Source organism: Sylvia atricapilla, chromosome 3 (genome assembly GCF_009819655.1).
Source record: "Sylvia atricapilla isolate bSylAtr1 chromosome 3, bSylAtr1.pri, whole genome shotgun sequence".
NCBI lineage: Eukaryota > Metazoa > Chordata > Aves > Passeriformes > Sylviidae > Sylvia > Sylvia atricapilla.
In genome coordinates, this window is record NC_089142.1 from 91,683,284 (window position 1) to 91,705,886 (window position 22,603).

The window sequence follows — 22,603 nt, forward strand, 5'->3', positions numbered from 1 at the left end:
GCCTCCCCCGCTCCCGGTTGGAGGGGCCGCCCGTCAATCATCCGCTCCCCGGCGCGCGGCCCAACTCCCGCGTCCTCCCCAAGCCCCCTCAGGCGGGGCGGGGGGCGTTCCGCGCTCCTCTCCTTCCATTGGCTGCTCCGTGCCGTCAGTCACCTGGCGCGGCCAACCGCGGCCGCTGCCACCGCCCCCTCCCCGCCCCCCCCCTCCCTCCGCTCAACTCCGCTCGCTCCGCCAAGTTGCGCGGCCGCTGCCCGGCGGCTCCGGGGTTGTGGTGGCGCCGCGCGCCGCGGCCCCTGGCGGAGCGCGACGAGGCGGGATGACGGCAGAGGCGCGGGGAGCGCCCGGCGGCGGCTGAAGGAGGACAAGGGGCGTGTGGAAGCGAGCGCCTGAAGCCCGGGGGCGAGTCCGGCCGATGACAGCGGGCTCGACTGAAGGGGACGCGGAGCGAACGAGGCGGGAGCGGGGGAGCGGCGCCGCCGAGCCCGTCCCGCGGCGGGTCGCGCCGCGCCTGCCCTGAGGACAGCGGGAGCCCGGGAGGGAAAGTTTTGGCGCTCGCCCGCCCCCGCCTCGCCGGGCAAAGTTGTCTTTGGGTTTGTTTGTTTGTTTTCCCTTTCCTCCTCCTCCCCCCTTCCGCTCCCCCACCGGCTCCGCGCGGGGAGGAAACGGCGAGGGAAGCAGGAACTGAGGAGCGACCCGGGAGCCTCCCCAGCGCCCGGCAGAGCCCGCTCCGCTGCTCTCCTCGGTGTGGTGTGTGAGGGCAGCCAGGACTTCGTTTTTGGTGGTGTGGTTTTTTTTGTTTTTTTTTTTTTTTTAAGCTCCTTTGTTTTTTGCCCGCCCGCTTCTCCCTCCGGTACAATATATGCTCGTGGAGAGCCGCCCCGCCGCCCAGCCATGTCGGCGGCCATCTCTGCCGCGGAGAAGGTGGATGGCTTCACACGGAAATCGGTGCGCAAGGCGCAGAGGCAGAAGCGCTCGCAGGGCTCCTCGCAGTTCCGCAGCCAGGGCAGCCCGGTGGAGCTCTCGCCGCTGCCTCAGCTCAAAGGTACGAGCCTGTCCTCCCCTCCGGCTGCAGGTGCCGCTGCCCGGCTTGGCCGCTGCCCCGCGCCCTCTGCCCTTTAGCCGTGTCCTCCCCTGCCCCCGGTGCTTTCCAGGTAGGGACCCCGCGGCAGGAATTCCTCCTCTGCCCGCACAAACCAGCGCCGCACGAGTCGGCTCTCGCTCGCTGTCCCGGGCGCTGACTCCACTAATTCGTCCGTCACCCCTTTTTCTGGCTGGTTCGCGTGTTTTTTAAGGTCTTATTGAGGAAAATGTAGACGGTGAGTTGAGTTCAGGAGTTGAGCGCTAAAACCTGGGAGCGAGCGGTGGCTCCTCCCACGGGGGGTTTTGCGAAGAGGAACTCTGCCCCTGGCATAACATCCTGAGTTAGCGGGAGAGTTCGGCTCCGGCCGCTCCGCTCTCGGGCACTGCTGAACGGCGTGTTGCTCCTCTCCAGGAGCTGCCTCGGAAGACGTCCTCCTGCACAGAGCTGTGTGGAAACACTCTCAAGTGAATGAAAACTCTGGATGCTGAAACGGAAACTAGACAGCGAAGGTTTTATCCACTGTGGCTGCAGCTAAAATCTGCGAAGGCTCAGTTCGTTAGGTTACAAAAATGAAGCGAAGTTTGTTGCAACCTTCTGTGTCTTTGGACATCAGAATACGTTTCTGTATATTTTTAAAATTACAAGAGGTACATTTTGGGGAGAGAAGGCAAGACTTGTTATTAAAGCATTTGTCAGGGACTTGAAAAATAAGGGAGAGCAATTACCTTAACGTGACCTAGCATGTTAATTTTGCTTCCACTGCCTTTTAAGTCTTAAGGCTTTTGAAGCTGCATCATATGATGGTGGGGAAAAAAAAATCTGGTTTGTAGCAAATATCCAAAATCTGACTAAGATATAGCTAGCAAATGTAAAAAGATTCCTAGGTCCTAAGGGTTTTTTTTTTCAGTTTGATTTTTATGGCATTTACAATCCTGTCTAGTATTTCAAAACAGTCACTTTTTCCTGCTCTTTGAGTGGCAGATGTACATGAATCATAAATCTGGCTCTTAACAGAAATGTTATTGGCTGGAAATAAGCTTAAGCAAGGGAGTAACAAGGGCAGGGTTGTTTGTTTGGTTTTAGCATGTTTGTTGCAGTGGTTTTGGGTGTTAGTTTTAACTACAGCAGGGGTGTTCTTCACTGCTGAAGGTTCTGGGCTTTCCTTTCTCTATGAAGTTGTGTCCTGTCTTGGTCCACTACTTTGATTTGAGTGATTTATAACCTGGGTAATATGTTTGAAATCAAGATTCAGTTTCTGCTGTTCCTGTGCTGTTCATTTTCCTCAGAGCTCAATGAGACTTTGCAAAGGCCCTTGGTGAATACTGCACATAGGTGGCAGACTTCAGAAAGTTTGAATCCTGGTCCAGCAAACAGTTAAACATACGTGTGTTATGCAGGGAGCAATTCCAGCTTAAATCAGCAAAATGTCCAAGTTTACATTCTTTGCTGAGCTGGGACTTTAATATTAAAATTTTAACTCTACATTATTAAGTCTTGTAGTTTTGTGAGTGTGGTTTTAGAGTTTTTTTACTTGTAACACAGGGAAATTTTGCATGGCATCAGCAGCTCAGATGTTTGGAAATTTGAAGCCATAAACCAGCAGAGGAATTTCTTCAGTTATGCAGGGTTTTATGGTCGTTTGAGTTGCCTTAAGTTCTTAAAGGAAAATCCCTTCGGTCTTTATGCTTATGATTCACATGTAAAGTCTTGCCTCAGAGACCTGCTTCAGGCAAAATATACGTTTAGGAGATGTAGCATCCCAAGTAGCCAGTTTGTAGAAAGTCAAGCAGCCCTTGCTTCTCTCCCTTAGGTTTGTGATGTTAGATTTGTCCTGAATGTAGCTGTGGACATGGGATGGTTTCTTTTCATCTGTTCATGTTCCCTCTCTCCCTTTTCCTTTTAAACTTTCCTTATACCTGAAACCAAAGCAGGTTCTAGGAAGAGTTTGCTCTCTCTGCAAATGGACTGTTTTATGAAGCTGTTTGTTCTAATCACATATGTCTTGGAAAGATAAAGCTTTGCTTTATTCTTTAAAGCTGATATGGAATTCAGCAGTAGTTTTGATGCTTCCAGTGCAGTATCACCTACAGAATCATGAGCCAGAGTTCCCAGGGATGGGCTGGAAAAGCAAAGTGCAGTCATTGTAACGAAGCCTACGGGTGCTCGGCATACACATATGTAATTAGAATAAGTTTGTGCTTTATGTTAAACCTGAGGTATTTCAAACCTATCCTGAGAGGAAATTGAATATTTTTAGATGAAAAAGCAGTTTGCTATTATACTGCTGTAAAATATTTCATCTTGTTTGTAGGTATTGTCTCGTTTCATTGCTTTTAAGAGAAAATATTCTAAAATAAGTACAGACAGTATCTTAAAACTGCCCAGTAGATTTGTCAGACTGGCCTAAAACACTTGCATCTATTTTTCTGAAGGGAGAGATGTTCCAGAAGAAAAATAGAAATTACCCATTACTTTAGAAGTGCTGTTTTGGGTAGAGAGTGTTGTGGGGTTTTTCCTTTTCTCTAGGGGCTGTTTGGTTTGCCACTGAAATGGCCAGCTCAGATGGTGAGACACTTTCAGAGTTGTGTGATTTCAAAGCCTTTAGACTGATAATCTTAAAAATACATATTTCTGCAGTTCATTGAACTGCTGCTCTGAATTTCCAAAATTCTGTGCTTTGACTGTGTATTTCTTCTCCTAGCAGTGATACATCACACCTCTTACTAGTGGGTAACAGTCCCAAGTAGTACCCCAGCAGCAGGAACTCTTCCCTTCAGAGATGTTGTTGGGGGAGTGAGATTGAGAGGAGGGATGGTAAGATTGTGTGTTGTGATTAACATTCAGCTTATCTTTGTGTGTGGTGGTGTCTATCCTGTTTAGATGAAAGCTCAGCGAAACCTGACTGATGGCAGGATATTTAAAATTATTTCTTACCTAAAGTTTGCATAGTAGAAGAATCTTCAGCCAAAATAATATGCTGGAACACAGCAGGATTTTGTTATTTCATGGACAATTCCGAGAGTGTTACTTTTAAAGAAATCTGGCAAAGGAAGTATTATTTTTGTTGTCTTAAGAAGTGATAATTTTGTCCCAATAGGAAATTGTTTTAAGAGACTGCGATAGAACATGGCAGTTACCTTCATTTTTGAGAAAGAGATGCAACTTGACCTTGGAACCTGATCTGACTCTCTCCAGTAGATGTATACATGCTTGTCTCTGTCGCTTTTGGTTGAAGCAGCACGTAGAAATACAGGTGAAAAGTGGCAAATAGAAAACACAACTTGTTGCTTTTTTTTAGTACAGTTAATGTGGCCTGTCAGGTTGTAAAGCAAATAATTTTTTGTTTCTGTGTACCAAACATGTGAACCGCAGCCGGAAAGACTAAACCTTTCCTAATGCCTCTTACCCTCACAAAAGAAGAATTGGAAAGTGGTCCAGAAATCTTTCAGCCATAGTTAGAGGGATCTCTGTGGGGCTGAGAGTTACAGAGGCGAAGTGTACTTGAATGAGAAGACATTTTTAAGAAGACCTCCCAGTGTGAAGTGTCAGCATTCAAATATGGGGTGTAAAATAGGTGTTAGCTCTGGTTATTTTCTTTACTTAAACCCTTGAGAGAGAGCTTGGGTTTGGCTGAAAACCAGTTACTGTGTTCAGGCTAAGCTTTTGTGGAAATGTTGCAGGGAGGCCTGGTAACCTTGCCGATAGGTAAAATTTTAGTGTTATTAAAGCCGAGGATCAGTTCAAGCCACACTGAGTGGTTTTGAGTCTCATAGTGTGTGCTTCAGAGTGACATAAATAAGTGGAATTAAAAACAGCTAAGAGGAATTTTCTTGTCGTATTAAGTTGCCTTTGCTCCCCAAGGGAAAATGTGCTTCAAAGTTTAGAATGGCTTACTTTTACTAAAGCCTTAATAAATATTTATAAGTGAAAGGAGAGTTTTCTCTCTCAGATTTGCACTTGTTTTTTTGTATCCTTCATGATTCACTGTTATTTCCTCCTCTGTAGTCCTCCATCCTCCACCTTTTGTATTCGACATCCCTTACAACTGTGATCATCTTGGATGAGTTTTTCCTTAAAAGTGAGAATCTTTAATTCAGATGAAGAATGAGGATGTTCTGTGAGGGATTTATGTTTACCTCTAACTATAATCTCAGCAGGGTACACTATGAAGTAGTCAAAACTTCCTTTTTAGTGAAGTTACAGTCTTGAGAAATAAACAACCTGTAACAGATTGAAAAAGCTGTAGTAACTCCATGAAAAACGAGCTGTTTGAATTTCTTTCTATATTAAGGAACTGTTCCTCGTTTATGGAGCGGAACATTTTAGTCTTTAATTCTTAACAAATTGACCTTTTTTATCCGTGGACTTGAATTTTTGGTCTCAGAATATACTTCCATCAAAAGCAACTCCTAAATATAGAGCCTATTGACAGTCTTCACATGAACTTTTCTATTTCAATCTTTCACATCTTCTGTGTGCCAGCTTAGTATCAGATTTCTTTTTCCATATTCATTGCTTTCTGGTTTAGTCAGATAGTAGTTTTGCAGGTGCTGAATTTAATGTTAGTTGCTGTAGGAAATAGAAGTGGAATTAGTTATTGCTGCAGGTTATCTGATCAAAAAGCGGTTACTTCAATCTATAGATTTGGGTGGGTTTTTTTAACATCTGGCTATCTTAAAATCATTCATTGCTTTTGAAAAGGTGTCATACCAACAGTTCTGGAGAGATTAATATTATTCTTAAGCACAGAGTGGGTATATGTTGTGTTCTGATGAATAAAAACCCATTTTCATTGAGAAGGCTGTGAAATTTAGCTTCTATACCCTTGTTGTCCTGATTCCTGTTTTAATCTAGCAGGCTGAAATTTTGGCTTTTAGCAGCATGTGGATTTGGAGGGTTGGAGCTGCAGCCCAAATAGGTGACTAGGTTGTAAATAGCACCTGTTTTAGAAGACTCCCTTGGCAAAATACTCTACTAGGAACTAGATGGTAACTTCTTTTTAAAGTCTGAGTCATTGATTCCTTCAGAGAATTACTGAATGAGTTTCTCTCAAGTTTTGCTGAATTTGTGGCCAGTGAATAATGTTGTCTACAAGATGCCTATTTCATACTGTATTTCTGACTTGAAAGCAGAGTTCATCATAGTTAGGGTTGCCTTCAATTTTCCTTCACAAGACCTTCTCCTCAGCTGCTTACAGTGTTGCTGAACTGTTTGGACTCAAGTTTTCCATGCCAAGTATGGACAGTTTTATTTGCAGTTGCTCCTCTGGCTAATTTTCTTAGTTTCAGCAAAACCAATTCAAACTACCTTGAACACTGAAGATAAATTTGTATTGTGTCAATATTAAAAAACCCCAAAACTATGAATTGTGTTGTGGTTTAATGCTTGGAGCTTAGCACGTGGTTCTTAGTGCAAATGAATCTCGTTTTGTCCCAGTTCTTGTTTGGTCCAGCTGTAGCTGTTGTAGCTCAGCAGCAGGACCGATGAGTTGAGATCTACCATGCTGTCACGTAGAGCTCCTTCAGGATCTGCTGTGCTGCTCCCATCTGCTGTGCTCTGAGGCTGCTCTTTGTGGCCTCCTTTGGGCTTCTTGTCTGTAGTACTGCTAGGACAGCAGCCAAGTGTAGGCAAAACCTGTCATTTTCTACAGAGAGCCCAGGAGCACATTACAGGTGGAAGCATGGTGTGGAACTGCTGAGATGATGGAAAAGCTCAAGTGGGAAGAGAGGGCAGAGGCCTGCTCCTCTCCAGTGGCTGCGTGGAGTTCAGTGTTTGGAGCCTCAACACTCCTGTTGAAACTTTCTGGAAATGTTTCTTACCATACTCTCTTCTGATCTCTTCATAACTTTTCATTGCAGCTGTGGATTTTGAACTTCCCATGATTTTCCTGAAACTTCACAGGCTTTGGGTTTTTGTTCTGTACATCAGGAAGTGATTGCAGAGTAGCTGGTTCATCAAATGAGAGGGTTTTTTTCTTGAGAATTTAAAATTGAGGCAAGCAGAGCTGTACATTTGGGGATGGGAAGTGGAGCTGGGAAAGGCTAGTGAAATGTAAATGCAGGATACTGGGCCTCAGTATTTTAAGGATATGGAGGCTATGGGAACAAACAGTAGTCTGCTTAGAATTCAGCAGACCTGTATCCTGCTAAAATAGTGGTATGTACTGCTGCAATGAATATGGTGAAAGAAAAGGGCTATAGATAAAAAAATAAAGATAAAAATGGTGCTGTTTTATTGCCTTTTGTTATTGGGAAAAAATTTCTGTCTTATTGTCATCATAAGTTCTTCTCTTTGCCATTGTTTCTCTTGAACTTACCAAGTAAAGCTTTGGTGAAATTGATGGATTTTGTCAGATTTGTTGATATGATAGGATTCAGAAGAGAAATGCAAATTTTGCTGGGGAGTTGGGGGGTCGGAGTGAGAGCAACAGCGAAAATTATGTTTATGCATGTCTATTCAAAAACAATGCTGCAAAAGGAAGACATTCTATTTCTAGCAAATCATTTTTTGAAACATCAAGAATTTAGAATGTGATAAAGTTACTCCCTACAATGAGAGGAAAGCTTTCCATATGTTACACAAGTTTCAAATGACTGATTAGAAGTTTGTATCTGAGACCGACACACACTTGGTGAGTTGGCAAGCTGTGGGTAACAGACAATGAAAATGGCACGGTAGATTTTCTCAGAACTGAAAGAGGAGGTGGGTTGAGCAAGTTTAGAGAAGGACAGTATAACATGAGGCAGGAAGGCTGATCTGAAAATAATCAGGAATAAAAAGTCACAGCAATGTGTCTAAATATGAATGGGGATACAGCTTCGTTTCTGCTATAGTTGTATTGAAGTATTAGCAGAGTACCCCACTGCATAAACAAGTGAGCTTTTAGAAGTGATTTAATAGGTTTATTTCTGTAGATGCTTAGTCCTTCAAAACATAGAGGCAGAGTTTTTATTTTATTAATTTCATCCCAAGTAAAATTATATGGTATCTGTAGGGGGAAAACAGTGAGGTTTTTTTTAAAAGGTTCTGATTTAGTGTAATTCTGTAAAACTTTTCGAAGGTGAACCACGTTTTCCGTTACAAATTCTATGCTTGAAGTATGACATACATGTAAGATTGAAGTCTTACAAAATTTTGGTTCCTCATGTCTGTAAAAGCACCAAAGGGTTAGAACTGAGGTTAGGTCTTGAATAATGTATGGGAAACAAACCTGTGCATTTCAGCATAGTTGGATTCTGTAGGAAAACAGTTACTGTTGTTTTGAGAAGAAAAATTGTGATGTGAGTATCAGAACCCTCTCGAGAGGCATGGGCTTGGTCCCACAGAAAAGTCAGGAAGGACAGGGTTTGGTAGTACATATTTGTTCATTTTCCCTTAAGAGTAGGAAGCAGGATTAAAATAAACTAAATACATCAAAATGATGTAAATTGAGTTTAAAAATAGCCAAGAGATTTTGCCAAATGGGAGAGGACTTAAAGTGCAGGTTCCCTCATTACTGAACACTTCATGTTTAGAGTTTTTGGTAGAAAGAGTGGAACTCTTAGAGTATGCTTAAAATTTATGAAAAAAATTATCTCAACCTTTTATTTATGAGGCTAAATGTTTGCTTCACTTAAATTAAGCAAGGAGATCCTGCAACTGTTTGGTATTTGTCTGCTCAGGCTGATATGTTCTTGTTCGGGTTGGTGAGAGCTGGGTCACCAAATGCAGCACAACCAGGATTTCCCCTGGGTTCCCTTGTCTAATTTAATCATAGTTCTTGCTACTGCAACATAATTATAAAGTATCTCCTTATATTATTGATCCCAGAAGACTTTGAAAAGTAAGAAACACTTGCTTAGCCAAGTTGTAAACCATGTATTTATCCAAGGAGTTAATCCAATACTTGTAACTTCCTCACAGATTTACACAGGAATTCAAAGGAAGAGGTGGGTTTTCCTTGTCTTTTGAAAAGTTAGATTGACTGCTTCCTCTGGCACACATTTCCTATTAAATTACTGCTCTGTGCATCTCCTTCACGTTTAAAAGCTAAGTGCGAAATTGACTGCAAAATGAGTTTTTGTACTTCTGTTAAATTGTGTTTAACCCTTGGTTTCAATAAAGGGTATTTTTGTACTTCACTTAGCACTAATATTGCCATGTGAAAATTACGTGAGTGTTTCTTCAGTTTCTGGAAAATAAACTTGATTTGTGTTGACTTGCATGTTCTAGAGTGATATCAAACTGGAGCAACTTCATCATCTTACTCAAAATTAATTTTATACTTGGATGTGGTGAGGAAATGATGGGGAAGAATACAAGTTAATAGATTTTTAATCTGTTAATTATATGCCACACAAATCCACTTATGGCATACTTCATAATTACCACTCAGTAATTACAAACTACCATGAGTGACAGTAATGTCAGTCAGACAGGAGTTTTGCAGTTGACTTAATGTAAACGGAACTTAAGTTGTAAATACAGTTGCTGTCTCTTCAGACTTACAAGATGCAAATCAATTGATTTTGTCCAAGCAAAGTGTTTAGGTCCCTGTGAATTGAAAATGTTGTTAATGCAGTCCTGGATGGCAGGTATTAAGCTGAAATTCTTACTGAGCCTATGTGGCACACAACTTTGTCACCTGCTTTTCAACTGTCTGTGTGCCCTGGTAAAATCTGTGCAGAGTAGATTTTAGCAGCACTACAGCTGTTGGGGGATAAAATAGGGAGCAGAGCTGTTGTATTTCTCTGGGGAATGGTTTTTCCCCAGGACCCCTGGTGCCTGTAATCATTTAGTTTCACCCTTCATTTCTTGCCCCAGTTGGCTGAGGTCCAGCCATCCACCTGGGCAGAAGCCTTGATAAGGCCCCGTTCTTCCTCTTCTTGCCCTCTGAGCTTCTTGCCCCGTTCTTCCCTCCTGGAATAAATGTCTTGGATCAACCCTGGGGATAAGAGCCTCTTTTGGATCTTCTGTCTTGTCCCTGAAATATTCCCCCAAAGCCTCCCAAGAAACTGAGCTAGCCCTGGGAGGCTACAGGGGTTTGTTTCACAGAGCTGCTCAGGTTGTTCTTTTATTTCATAGCAGAGTAGATGTGAAATGCTTACCTGACTCCACCTTGTCTCACCCTCAAGGGTTTTATTGGATCTTCAAAATTACATATGAAAATCCAGTATTTTGTTGAACCTTTACACTTTGATAAATAGTGTTTCTTTAAGGGCAAGTGCTTCCATTTGTGGAGTAGTGTAAATAATGTCATGTTTTGGGAACATGGAGCATATACCAATTGTCCCTTCTGATCTTTTTGGTTTGACACTCTCAAAAGCTCGGTCTGTAGTGTCCTTCAATTTCTGCAGTCTCCTGGGTTTTGCTACTGGTTAATTTTCCTAGCACAAGAGTGAATTACCTGGGGTAACAAGTTTCCTGTGCCTCTCTGGGTACTTTCACCTTGTGGCTCATTCAGTGTAACCTGACTTAAATTTTAAAGAAAGGACCTGTTTACATATGCAGGGCTGTACCTTGATCTTTATTTTCTCTCTTGTCAGGAGGACTTCTCAAAAGCATCTCTGTTTTACCGTAACAAAAACCTTTGTTGCATTTCAATATTTAAAAAGCTGTTCTGGAGCTGTTTGGGAAAGCAGTTTCAGTTCTTGGGCTTTTGCATTAATTTCTGTAATTTTAAGTTGAAGGTGCTATCTTGTCCCATATTCACATCTTCTGAGAAACAATTTCCCATTCAGGAAATTAATTATTCTCCCTTTTCCTCACTGAACGACCTGGCTATGCATATGAATTCCACAATAGGATTTATCACCCTTAAATTTAGAAGTCTCTTCCTTAAAGAGGCAGGTTCCTGTTTTAAATTAATTTTTAGAGGCTCTGGGTATATTCAAAAAAGGCTTATCCTGCCATATGATCATAAAACTGTTTTATAGGTTTTAAATGGAGACAGCAAATATAGTACCAGAGTGTGCCAAACCCATAAATGAATGCATTGGAGAGCATTATAGTTGACTTATAGGTCAGAGCAAGCTTATTTCAAGTACGAGAGCAGTTGAGGGAGCTAATTGTTTTTTAAAAGTATAACACTTCAGCTGTGTAAGAAGCGAAACATCTTTGCCTTTTCTAATAAGTACAGTATCATTCTGAACAAAACTTCATATGGTTAGTCACATGCAAATTCCTCAACCTCTCAGTACTTTCAAAAGCAACACTGATTCAACTGTGTCAGTCCTTTGGACAATTTTCCCCCCATGCTTTTTCTTCTTGTTGCATGGAACTGAATTTCAGCTAGATTCTGAACTGCTGGCATGCTCTTGAGGTAACCTTTGTATTGTTAAACTTGTACATTTTGTTAAGGGTGACTTTAGGGTGTTTTTTGTTCCTGTTCCAGTGGTTGGTATGCTTAGTGAATTTTTATTTGTTTAAAGAGTCAATGGTGCTTTAATTATTCTTTTTTTAGAAAGTGTGTTAGAAATAAGGTGAATTGTGACAGACCCAGTTACTAGAGTGTAACTTTAAGGACCAAGAGGATAATTTGTATTACTTTTTGCATTTTAACTGCTTGTTGTCTTCTGTAGTTAAACAGTAAGAAATGGGGCTGTTAATGCAAAAGCATTTCAGCAGTGTACTTTCTTACTCTCTGAAGTGTCTTGGTTGACTCAAATCTTAATTAAAATCAAGGGATTTAACATGGTAGTAGCTAGAGACTCTTAACTATATGAGGTTATAAGAAAGTCTGGAAGATGGTAGAAACAATCTAGATAAGACACTTGCAGTTCATTATCATTGCAAGAAGCCATGTCACAGAATTTGTGACAGATGTTGTTAGATCAGCATGGGCTTTTCAGATTTTCTGGAGTGATTTGTTGAGGTCAACTGCTGGCCACGTGGAGCAGCAGATGAGACTCTGGACAAACAATATCTTACTGGGTGGGAGACAGCTTTCCAGGAGTACTTTTTACTAAATGACTTAAAATTATCTATAGCCTAGACTTGTAACTAACTCCCTCAGCTGCAGTGCTGTAGGTAAACAAAAGGGATTGTTGATTGTTATTCTCATCTAGTGTTACTTCTAATATGTGGGGTGGTTGGTTTGGTTTGTTTTTTTTTACTTCCCTGGCATGTATCACAGAATTAATCTTAAATTCAGAATATCCATGAGCAAAATTTCTGATTTTCCTACTATTTCAAAAGAGACTGGAGATTTAGCATGTGGAGGGTGCCACAGATTTACCATGTGGAGTGTGCAAGTCTTGCCTGATGACCATCTGCAGAATAGTTTACTTAAAAATGGAAGTACAAGAGAAGGTCAGCTTGCTATCTTGATTACCCTTTTGCAGTCCTGATTTCTGAAATGAAGAGGTTAAATGTTAGACAGGATTGGCCAACTTGGCAATTCTGTGCCAAGTCCTTTTTGTGTTTATGTGGGTTGGTTTGATTTTTGGCTTATCTCCTATAGGTAGTATAAATTCCCTTTCTCTAATAATTGAAAATGCATTTTTGCTTCATTGTCTTCCAAATCTCCTCCTCTAGTGAACAAACTTACTACTGAATAAGGAGCTGGTTAACTTTTAAGATCCATAATGTTGTTCTGACTCCCTTACCTATCCTGGAAAGTCAAGAGTTCTGTTTACTGACAACATGCAGAAAAATTCACTCAGCCCCTTCTGGAGTCCTAGCAACATCTGTAGATTTTGGGGTAGCAGGTAATTTGAAAATACATTCTTTGAACTCTTGGTTGGAAGGGGCAGAGGGAAAATCTACAACCCTGGTCTGCTAAAAAGCTGTGCTTATTCCTTAGGGTGACAAAGATTTTTTAATGTGGAGAACTTGAGAATATTGATGAAAAGTTCTTTGGAGGCCTACGCTGCTGCACAGAGCTCATCTGAGTAGCCTCATGAGTTTTAGTGGGGCTGTTGAGCTGTCAAAAGCTGGAGTTGTGGGGACTTCTCTTATGGGTGTATGGAGTTACTGGGGAATGTTCTACACTACCAGGGCAGCATATGGGGGCTACATTTTTTCTTTAAAAAGGAGCTTAAAGTGATAAAAAACAAAACAAACCCCCCAAAATAACCAAACCCTGCAATAAACACAAAATCCAGAATGTATTACTCTCAAAAGGGTCTAACTGAACTGAAAAGTCTTACCTACACATTATCTCATGCCTCAATACTTGGATGATATGGTTCCAGAGGAGACGGTAAACTAACTTAGCAGCTCACTGCAGAGCTTCTGCTCCCATATCTAATCCTGTGCCAGAGCTGATGCACATCAGGCCCCTCCAGAAGTCATTTAACCTCACTAATATGACCATGTTATTGAGTTAAAGCAGCTTAGGAAGAGCCTGACAAGTTCCAGAGCCAGTGCTGATGGATGGATGTGACTAGAACAGAGAAGGGGAGGGGAGGAGTAAATGGGAAAGGGGGTAGCAGGGAGAGACACCTCTCTCAATCTCTGTCAGCCAACGACTTTGTTGCCTGTCAGGCTGCAGATGGAGACTGCTGAGAACCTGGAAACATTCTGTGCCCTGTTGTAACATCAACTGCACCAAAACTGCATCTCCTAACAAACTATGTTTTGCCATGCCTGTAACATGAGCACTGACACTCAGATGCTAAGAGAGATCACAACAATCATATACACAAGAGCTCTCTGGGACAAAACCAAATATTACATTTAGGTCAAATGGGACTCCTCATGCTTGGTTTATGTAAGTAGGGCAGAGTTTATCTCACTGCCTCCTTTTCAGACTAATGGTGTCTCTAAGAGGAGCAAGCTGTACAAGAACGTTGATTCCTTTAAATTAAAAGCCCCAAAATCAAAGCCAGAGATTTGGAGTCTCATAATCTATGTGTTCCTCTCTCCATGTCAGTGTTAAGGCTTCATCCTGCTCCAGCAGATCTGCTGAGTACAGCTGAGTACAGGGCAGTAAATGTAACCAGGCAGCAGAGACTAAATCCTAAACTTTGCCCTGTGGAATGCAGCATAATTATGACATGATTCTTTTCATGTATTCAGTTTGTCAGGGAATTATGGAGAAGTGTAGAATTGTCACCAAGTTCTAAGGAGATATGTGGTACTTTATTCATATTCTATATCATTGTCTTCTAAGTGCTTGAAAGGGCTGTGTATAACTGCTTTAAGAGGCTATCAGAAAAAAGCTCCTTCATTGTTTCTCTGGGTTCTGCATCTTCCTGGGGTAGCTCTTCCAGGAAAAAGCAAAAATATTTAATTAGAGAGACTTTAAAAAAATAAATGGAAAATGTTTGCGAATGTTTGAGAGGGTTTATTTTGTATTGGCAGGGAAACTACAAATTTTGAACTTGCCATTTGTGTAGTTGAGAGAGCTTTTGTGGGTTTAGAATCTGGTTTCTGCTGATGAATCAGGGATTATGTTAGGTTCTCTGGCTTTGTACTGAAGGTCTTGGGTAAATAATTTTGTTGAGAAAGGAGAATTATCTTGCTTTTTCTTCCAGGAGGAAGGCATGTAAATGTAAGAGAGAAATATATTGTAGGAAGACATCGTTGTAGTGTGTTTTTGTCTTCAGTTATGTACTAGTGAGGTAGCTCCTGTGAATTATTTTTCTTTCCCTATTTTGCTTGAGCCTTCCCTAGAAAGGTTAGTCTCTTAACTCAATATTCCATGCGTTGGTGACCTTATAATTTTGAAAGCATTCAATTTGGAGCCAAGTCTGTACAATCATGCTCTTTCAACATTTTAAAACTTTTGCTCAGGAAGAGCTTCCAAGTCAAATTGCTTGTTACGTTTTGTCCTTTGTTATCGTGCCGAGTGTCTGTAATAGAGGGGGGTTGTAAACAGTAGAAATAGTCTGTGGAGAATTTAAGTATTATGAAGTGCAACACTCAAATTAAGTATTTTAATCAGGTACAAGCTCTCTGCTATCTCTCATGGAAATGACCAGAGGCAAGTCACGATTAAAGTGGATCATAATTTGTAATAATTCTTTTGGTGCTAGATGTTAAGTTTTTGTCTTCAGGGTTTCCCATCATCATGCTTGATTCAGGGTTGGTTCATTAAGGCGTCTACTTTGAACCTAATTTATCTTCTGTGGTCTTTATTGTATTTAGGGTATTTGAAGATTAACAATTATCTTGAACTCTGCGTGTACAATGTAAATCTTCGAAGCTGGTTTAAAAATCATCCTGTAGGTTCAACTACTAAAGCTAAAAGCTCCAGTGTTTATGCTGTTATGGTGGCGCAGTTTATTTTATTCCTAGAACTAGAATAAACCATTGTGATATGATTTTGTGGTGATATAAAGTTGTCTGCCTTCACCGTGCTGGGATAGTTAAAGGGAAGGCTTTGAAAAGTTAAGAACCCTATCTGACAAACAAATTTTCCTCAATCACTTGGTGGTTCCCATGGTACCTTTCATAACATTCCTGGGACAAATGTGCAATGTGTCAAGCAGGGATTGAGCACATGAAGATAGATTGTGCTGATAGAACAGAACTGGCTTTTTGTTACCTTATTTTTGCCATGGTTGCACATAATTTTCGTCTCTTGCAGATGACTAGAGTAATAAGTTGATAAAACAATTGTGTTTCCCTTTGTAAGTACAAAAAAAGGATGTATGCTAAGAAGAAAATACTTCTTTTGGTTTTACTTTAAATGTTTTAATAGTAACAAAATAGATTAATGGGCAGATTTTTTCATTTAAGGAAACATGTCCAGTTGAAAGAGATCAGGTTGCTAATGAAATGGACTGCTGGTGCATGGCAGGAGTGAGATTCTCTTTTACTCTGGTGTCTAGCTAGAAGTGGCTAATGCAGGAATTTATTTGGTATCCTAGGGAAGTTAGTAAGTGATTTAATTATTTTGTATGAATTCCAGTTGCTGGCATTTAATCTGAGGTCTTTAGTCTGTTTGAACCACTGTTAAAAGTATTGAGGTGCTGTCTGCTGGTTTTTGAAACTTCTGGGTAAATTTCACTTAGTGATACTTCACTTTTAATTTTTAAAGAAATTTTCTTTTTAATTCTTATCATCAGCTCTATGTATTAGTTGTGCCTCTCTTGTGGATCTTTGTAACTTGCAGTATACTTGAGTGTGAAGTGAGGGGAAGAGAAGAGTAGGCTTGGTTCCTATGTTAGTCTGGCTATCAGCTTGGGGCTAGCAACAAAAAAAGCTGCCCTCCCTGTGTCTCGGTTCCTTAAATTAGGCTTTTTGGATTTTATCCTCAGCATGTCACTGTTATTGCTTTGTTGCTATGATACAATACTTACTCATGCAATCCGCTGTAGAATATTAGAAGATCTGACCTGAAATGTTACATAACTTACAAATGTTTTTACAGCTGATGTTCATTATTTTGCAGAGTGTAACAATTCGTGTCTTTGTAGTTATCTGAGTGAAATAAGCATCGTGCAAGGGTTTTTATTCAAAAGAGAAATGGTTTTAAAATGGCAGAATTGACATTCAGAAGTGTGAATCGTTCTTCATGAGGGAGTAGTAATTGTTGGCTCGTTCACAAGCTCCCTGAAGTTCAGCTGAAAGGATCAGAGCTGTCAGGTGGGGAAAGGGAGCACAGTGCAGTATTTTGGTGCCTGAATTTCCAGGGCACAGTGAGCACTATGGGTTACAGTGGAGGCGTGTCAGTCCATTTCAACAATTACTTTTTGCTTATGGAAACGAAACAATTCTATCAGATAACTACTGAATATTAAACCTGCTGTTGACTGTTGTTCCAGCCACTAAATAAAAGGTATTTTGGTAGGAAAATTTGAGAAATGGGCATTATCAAAATGAACTGTTAAAGGTATAAACTTTATTAAGTTTGTTTAATTAGAATAATTATAAAACATTAAAGAGAAGCATGAGATTTTTTGTGATTTGTTCAGGTTTTAAAGTGAGACTTAAGATTTTCAGCACTCAATTGCCTTTTTCTTGTCTTCATAATTTTTTTGCATGATGAAACAGCAGTGCTCATAGCAATACTACAGTGAATGAATGATGCTAAAGGAGGTAGTCAGGCTGTAGACAGGTCTTGAAAATTTTTCAGGGGAGAGCATTCTTTATTTGGAGATAAAATTTGGGATAGTTTTTCACCAGAGTGAGTGAAATGCCTACTGGCTGATAGATGAGGTGATGCTGTACTGATGCAGTGGCTTTGAACCTGTATAAACAGTTGAAAACAAGAACAAAAGACACATTAAACCAAATTTTCAGTTAAAACCATGACTTTTTTTATGATTGTTATCATCATGCAGCTTTGGAACAGTTACAACATATTAAGGATGTATTAAATTTTTGAGGAGTGTAGCGCTTGATAATCCATCTCTTTTAGAGTTAATGGGAAATGCTAATGGAGGAATTCTGCTTATCAGATTACAGAGGTACTGAATGCTAAAATGAAAACGCTAAGTCACAGCCAAACACAATGTCTTAATAGGCCAAAAAATCTGGAAAATCCTTCTATGACTAAGATTGTCATAAATTATTTAGACCAAAGCATTAAAATTCAGGATTAATCCTTTCGAAATATTGGAATTCTTTCTTCAGAGTAACGTTGATCACATGATGTCAAAAGTATGTGAAGCATTTTGCATTGGGGTAAAAAGACAAGGTTCCTTCAAAGCAGATTTTACAGCTTTTAAGCAGGTTACATAATAAAGGATTAGGGAACAGAATGAGACAAATCGGATGAATGAAAGGTTAGTTTGATGCAGTGCTTCTGGATATGACTTTTGGTGATGGAGAGCTGGGACTCGTTAATGTCTGTGTATTTCAAATAAAGTTAATTCAGGAGCTCGTTGCTGGAGAATATATTTACTGCCATATCTTTGGCCATTATTTGTTTCATGTACCAAAAGTTGGGGATGATGGTGTTCCATTTTAACATACAGATATTTTCAATTTTCACCGAGTTGCTTAATAACTTGCTGTTAGTTTGCTTCATAGACTATGAAGCACAATGTTCCCCATTAAAAAACGAGTCATAGCTATGCAAATTCTTGTCAACAAAATCAATTTAGAAATCCTGTGTTTGCTTCTACAGACTTAAGTGTTTGGGTTTTGGTTTTTTCTTTTATAGATGCCACCTTCAATGAACAGCAAGATCTTTTTTGTCAGAAGTTGCAACAGTGTTGTGTGCTCTTTGACTTCATGGACTCTGTTTCAGACCTGAAAAGCAAAGAAATCAAGAGAGCAACACTGAATGAACTGGTTGAATATGTTTCAACAAATCGTGGGGTGATTGTTGAATCAGCTTATGCTGACATTGTGAAAATGGTAAGTAGAATGCTCTTGTTATAGTTTGAATTTTAATAAAGTATCTTAATCAGTTTATTACTCTAATGGTGTTTAACTCAAAATTGTGGTTGGTTATTCTGCTTATACAATACAATATAATTTGTTAATGGTAACTTGGCTTGGAAAGGCTTGTAAAAACAAACAACTTGCAAGTTTTAATTATGAGCTGAAACATGATGCATTCAGGTTAATTAAAATGAAAGAACTGGTACACTGCAGATACTTGCAGTCTGGTTAAGCTTTAAAGTTGTTCTCTTACAGAAAATGGCAATATTTTAGTGCTGCCTATCTTTATTTACTAGTGGCAATGGAGAGTTAGGGTAAAGTTTTCTGATAGTGATTGTGGCAGGCACTGGTGACAGCAGAAAGATTTATCAGTATAAGAAAGCAACTCTACTTTGTAAATACTGTATGTGACTGTTTATTATTATTTTGTCCTTGGAGAGCTGTACTAGAGTAGCCTAAGTGGTTTGCTGAAATTATAAACCATAGGATGACTTGTCCCATGCAATTGCTACTAATGGCTTGTTGAATAATGAACAAAATATTTGTGGTTGTTATCTGCTGACTTTCCCAGGTGTTTATGTGCATTTTCTAATGCTACTTAGGTAATGTTTTTGATCTGCCTGTGCTCCATTACAGAGAATGCAACTGAAAGACACTTGAGAATAATCTGATTTTTTTTTTTCCCTAGAAATGTGAAATGTAAAACCAATGGCTTTAGCACCCGTGCAATTATCTTAATGGTTCTCCAAACTTTGGTGAAGTTCACTTAGATAAAATGCTGACTTTAAAAGAGCTCTCAGGAAAGCAGCCTGCAGCTTGTGTAGTTCTCTCTACGGTACAAGCTAGTTTTTTCTTAAGGTTCATTTTGTTTGTTGTTTGGTGGTTAGTTTGTTGTTTGGTTGAGGTTTTTTTCTGGGCAGCTGATAGGGAAGATCAGATCTTTAATGTAAATAAATGTGGATGTTTTGCCATTATGCAGGGCTAGGATTATTGAAACCCTTTTAATCGTTTTGGCTGTTTCAGCAGATGCTTATTAAGTTTTACAAAAAAAAAAATCTAGGACACTTCAGGGTTCTGTATAGTTTGTTTTTTAAAGGACCTGTTTTTCTGTCCTAAATGTTTTTTACATGAGAAAATAAAGGACAAAGTATGTTCACCTCTTCTTAGGCTTCTTTTTTTTTTTTTTTTTACTTGCTGCTGGTGGCAGCAAGCCTAAATCCTGGCAGTATTTTCTTCTCCTGTGTGCCCTCTGTAGCCCCTTGTTAGAAGCAAGAATATACTAACTAGCCCATAGTACTTGTTGAAGGGAGGTTTTCTTTTATATTGGAGTTGTTTTCTTTTCTTGGAGATAAGGTGGTGTTGAGCTGTTCTTTTGAGGTTTTTGTTGTTGTGCAAATGATTGGATTCTGTGGATGCTTGTTTTTCCTTCCATAACAAATTTCCATCTCCTTTTCTCCCCTAAAATGACAGAGAGTGAAGAAGCTCAGTGAGAGCTTTAAATGCTCAATGAGAGCTTTTTGAGAGCTTGAGACAAAAGATCCCTCCAAGCTTGAATAGTATTTCTAATCTCCCTGGCAACTGGCAGCAGAAAAGGCCTTTCCTGGGAATTAGGATGAAGTACCAGCTTTCACAAAAAAATCTGCATGGGTCTGTCTCTCCCTCCAGGGAGAGACACCTGTGTCAGGCTCGAGGCCTTTCTCGGTAGAAGAACTTGTATGAGATTGAGGAGTTACTGCTTCACTTCTGGTTTGTTTGGGTTTCAAGTTTTTAGGCTGTTCAGTGTTCCGACATTAAAAGGAAAAAACCTTCAGTTTCACTGCAGAGTTTGAAGGATGATTTTGGGATGAAAAAGTAGAAATGGCCTTAATGAAATCCAGCTACCCTCTGGCTGGTAGTAGAGGACAGCCAGACTAAAGAATTCCCTGAAAAAAGCCAGAGTGGCAGCAGTGGCAGAAGCAGAGACAATTTCTTTCCAAAGCCCCTTGTTTTTCCCTAGGCCTGGGACACCTTCTCTCCAACTGGCAGAGGAAACAGCCTCAGGTTTCAAACAGGTTTCCTTGGAGTCGCCTGAGCTGTGGGGAGGCTGAGTCAACAATGCCTTAAAGGTAGCAGGAAGGGAAATAAAATGTTTCTGACCAGTGAATAGGCAAGGTCTGTGCAGGTGAGGAGGTCTCTGCCATTCCTTTCCTGCACTGGGCTCTGTTGCCAGGATAGCTGCTGAGCCAAGGATCACACGGGTTGTCTCTGCTCTGCTTGAATCCTGAGGCAGGGAGCTTGAAATGATACCAGTGTCCTTTTAAGCAACTGAGGATGGAACAACATCATTAAAAAAAGTCTTTGTTTAAATGGATGTGCAGGACACACTGTAGGGTATCTTTTTGGTGTCCTGGGTAACCTTATTTTCCTTCAGCTGAGGAGGAGTTTTGCTTGCAAATAGTTTAGAAGGTGTAGCACAGCAGTCAGTGCACCTCTGTTCTGGGTCATCTAAAACTAGTGTCTGCTTTGCTTGGAAATTCTCAGTTAAAAGCACTCTGAAGCTAAAAGGAAATTAGGATTTGGCATTGTGGATATTTTAAGTTTTAAAACTTCCTGGGAAATAAGAAAGTTCCACCTTTTATCAGTTTTGAGAACATGCTAGAAATGTCTCTTCAGTACACGTAGCTCTTCATCTCCCTGTGTCTATCAACTTGGCCTTGTTCCCCAGCAGAATATAAAAATCTAATGTAATGAATTTGTCCTAATAGGCTGTGTGAGTTGTGAATTCAGAATTTATGAGAAATCAGGTATTCTCCATCTGCACACTCAGAAATTGGAATTGAACGAAGTATCTTTCAGATATTTCAATATGTTCGGACAATAAGGGCCTTTTTAAAATGTTTTTTAATGTTTTGTTTTAATAAAACACACACTACAGTCAGTACACTAACAGGCACATTTTCTGATGTCATTTTTGGAAAAGTTTGAGATTTAATTTAGAAAGCTGATGCTGGATTTATCTGGAAATCTATCCAGCTTTAAAAACCTTTTATGATTTGTGTATCTGAAATCACAGTTTTGGGATAAGACACCACTTAGGAAAGAAAAATAATGTTTTAAATAATATGAGAGGCTATAGAGAACAATTTGCAAAAGTATTGCAAACATAGTAAAATAAATTAACTGGGTTTTTGGGGGAGACAGTCTAGTACGCAAAAAGGGTGCAAGGTTTATTTTAAGTTTCATATACTCTCAGGAGATGAATAAGGCTAGTTGAAGTACTGAATACTCTGAAAATTATACAATTGGATTTCCAAAGGCTGTCTGAGAGGCTTGCTAGTTGTTTCTGCTGCAGAAGTCTATTTTGAACACTTTGCTTCAGACATGAAACTTACTACTCTAATGTTCTGTGCCAAAGGCTGACCAGCTCAGTTCTGCAAGATGCATCTAGAAAGAAAAAAGTATTTTCAGGAGATGTTACCAGAACACTTGCAAGCAGAGGTAGAACATTCTCTGTAGGAGACTGATTCATATGCCGCAGAGTTTTATTGAATACCTGATAAGAGTAGACAAAGCAAATAAGAGAACCAGGGTTGTAATGTTGGTTTTTGAGCTTGATTAAAATTAATATTCTCTGACTCCTATTTCCCCCTCCTCTCCCCCACAGCCTTTTCTTCTTGAGCTTTGGAATCCCAAATCCCTTGCATTTACAACATCAAAGGATAACTGTACTGTTTCTAGTAGGGTTGTTTGTTTGTTTGGGTGGTTGTATTTGTTTTGGGGTTTTATTTTGCTTTTTCTGTTGTTTTTCCTGTGCATTAAGCTCAGAGACAGCTGAGTCCATCCACACAAAACTAAATTTCCCTTCCAATCCAGGACAGCAGTGCCACAGCTTTGCCGTGTCCCAGCAGGAGACAGTGATAGGACACAGAACAAAGGACATAGGAGGAAATGGAAAGTCATTTTATGCAATAGTTGTGTACCTGTCTCTTTCTCCAGGCAGCAACTGAAAGAAGGAGAGGACACAGCCTTAAGCTGCACCAAGGGAAATACAGGCTGGATATTAGTAAAAAGTTTTTTACAGAAAGGATGATAAAATATTTGAATGGTCTGCCCAGGGAGGTGGTGGAGTCACCATCCCTGGATGTGTTTAAAAAAGACTGGATACGGCACTCAGTGCCATGGTTTAGTTGAGGTGTTAGGGCTGGGTTGGACTTGAGGGTCTTGGAGGTCTCTTCCAACCTAGAGATTCTGTGATTTATTGATCTTGTTTAATGAGGCAGCTGA

General features: G+C 40.2%; 1 protein-coding gene across 1 annotated transcript in view; it reads left to right on the plus strand.

The window, feature by feature from the left end:
* Window positions 1-227: 227 nt before the first annotated feature.
* The window catches only part of PPP2R5A (protein phosphatase 2 regulatory subunit B'alpha), a 43,008-nt gene continuing 20,632 nt past the window's right edge, over window positions 228-22,603 (plus strand). The window contains exons 1-2 of the mRNA XM_066316155.1: window positions 228-1,042; window positions 18,117-18,313. Coding sequence (XP_066172252.1) covers window positions 892-1,042; window positions 18,117-18,313 — 348 coding nt within the window. The 5' untranslated portion in view covers window positions 228-891. The remainder of the gene's footprint in view (window positions 1,043-18,116; window positions 18,314-22,603) is intronic.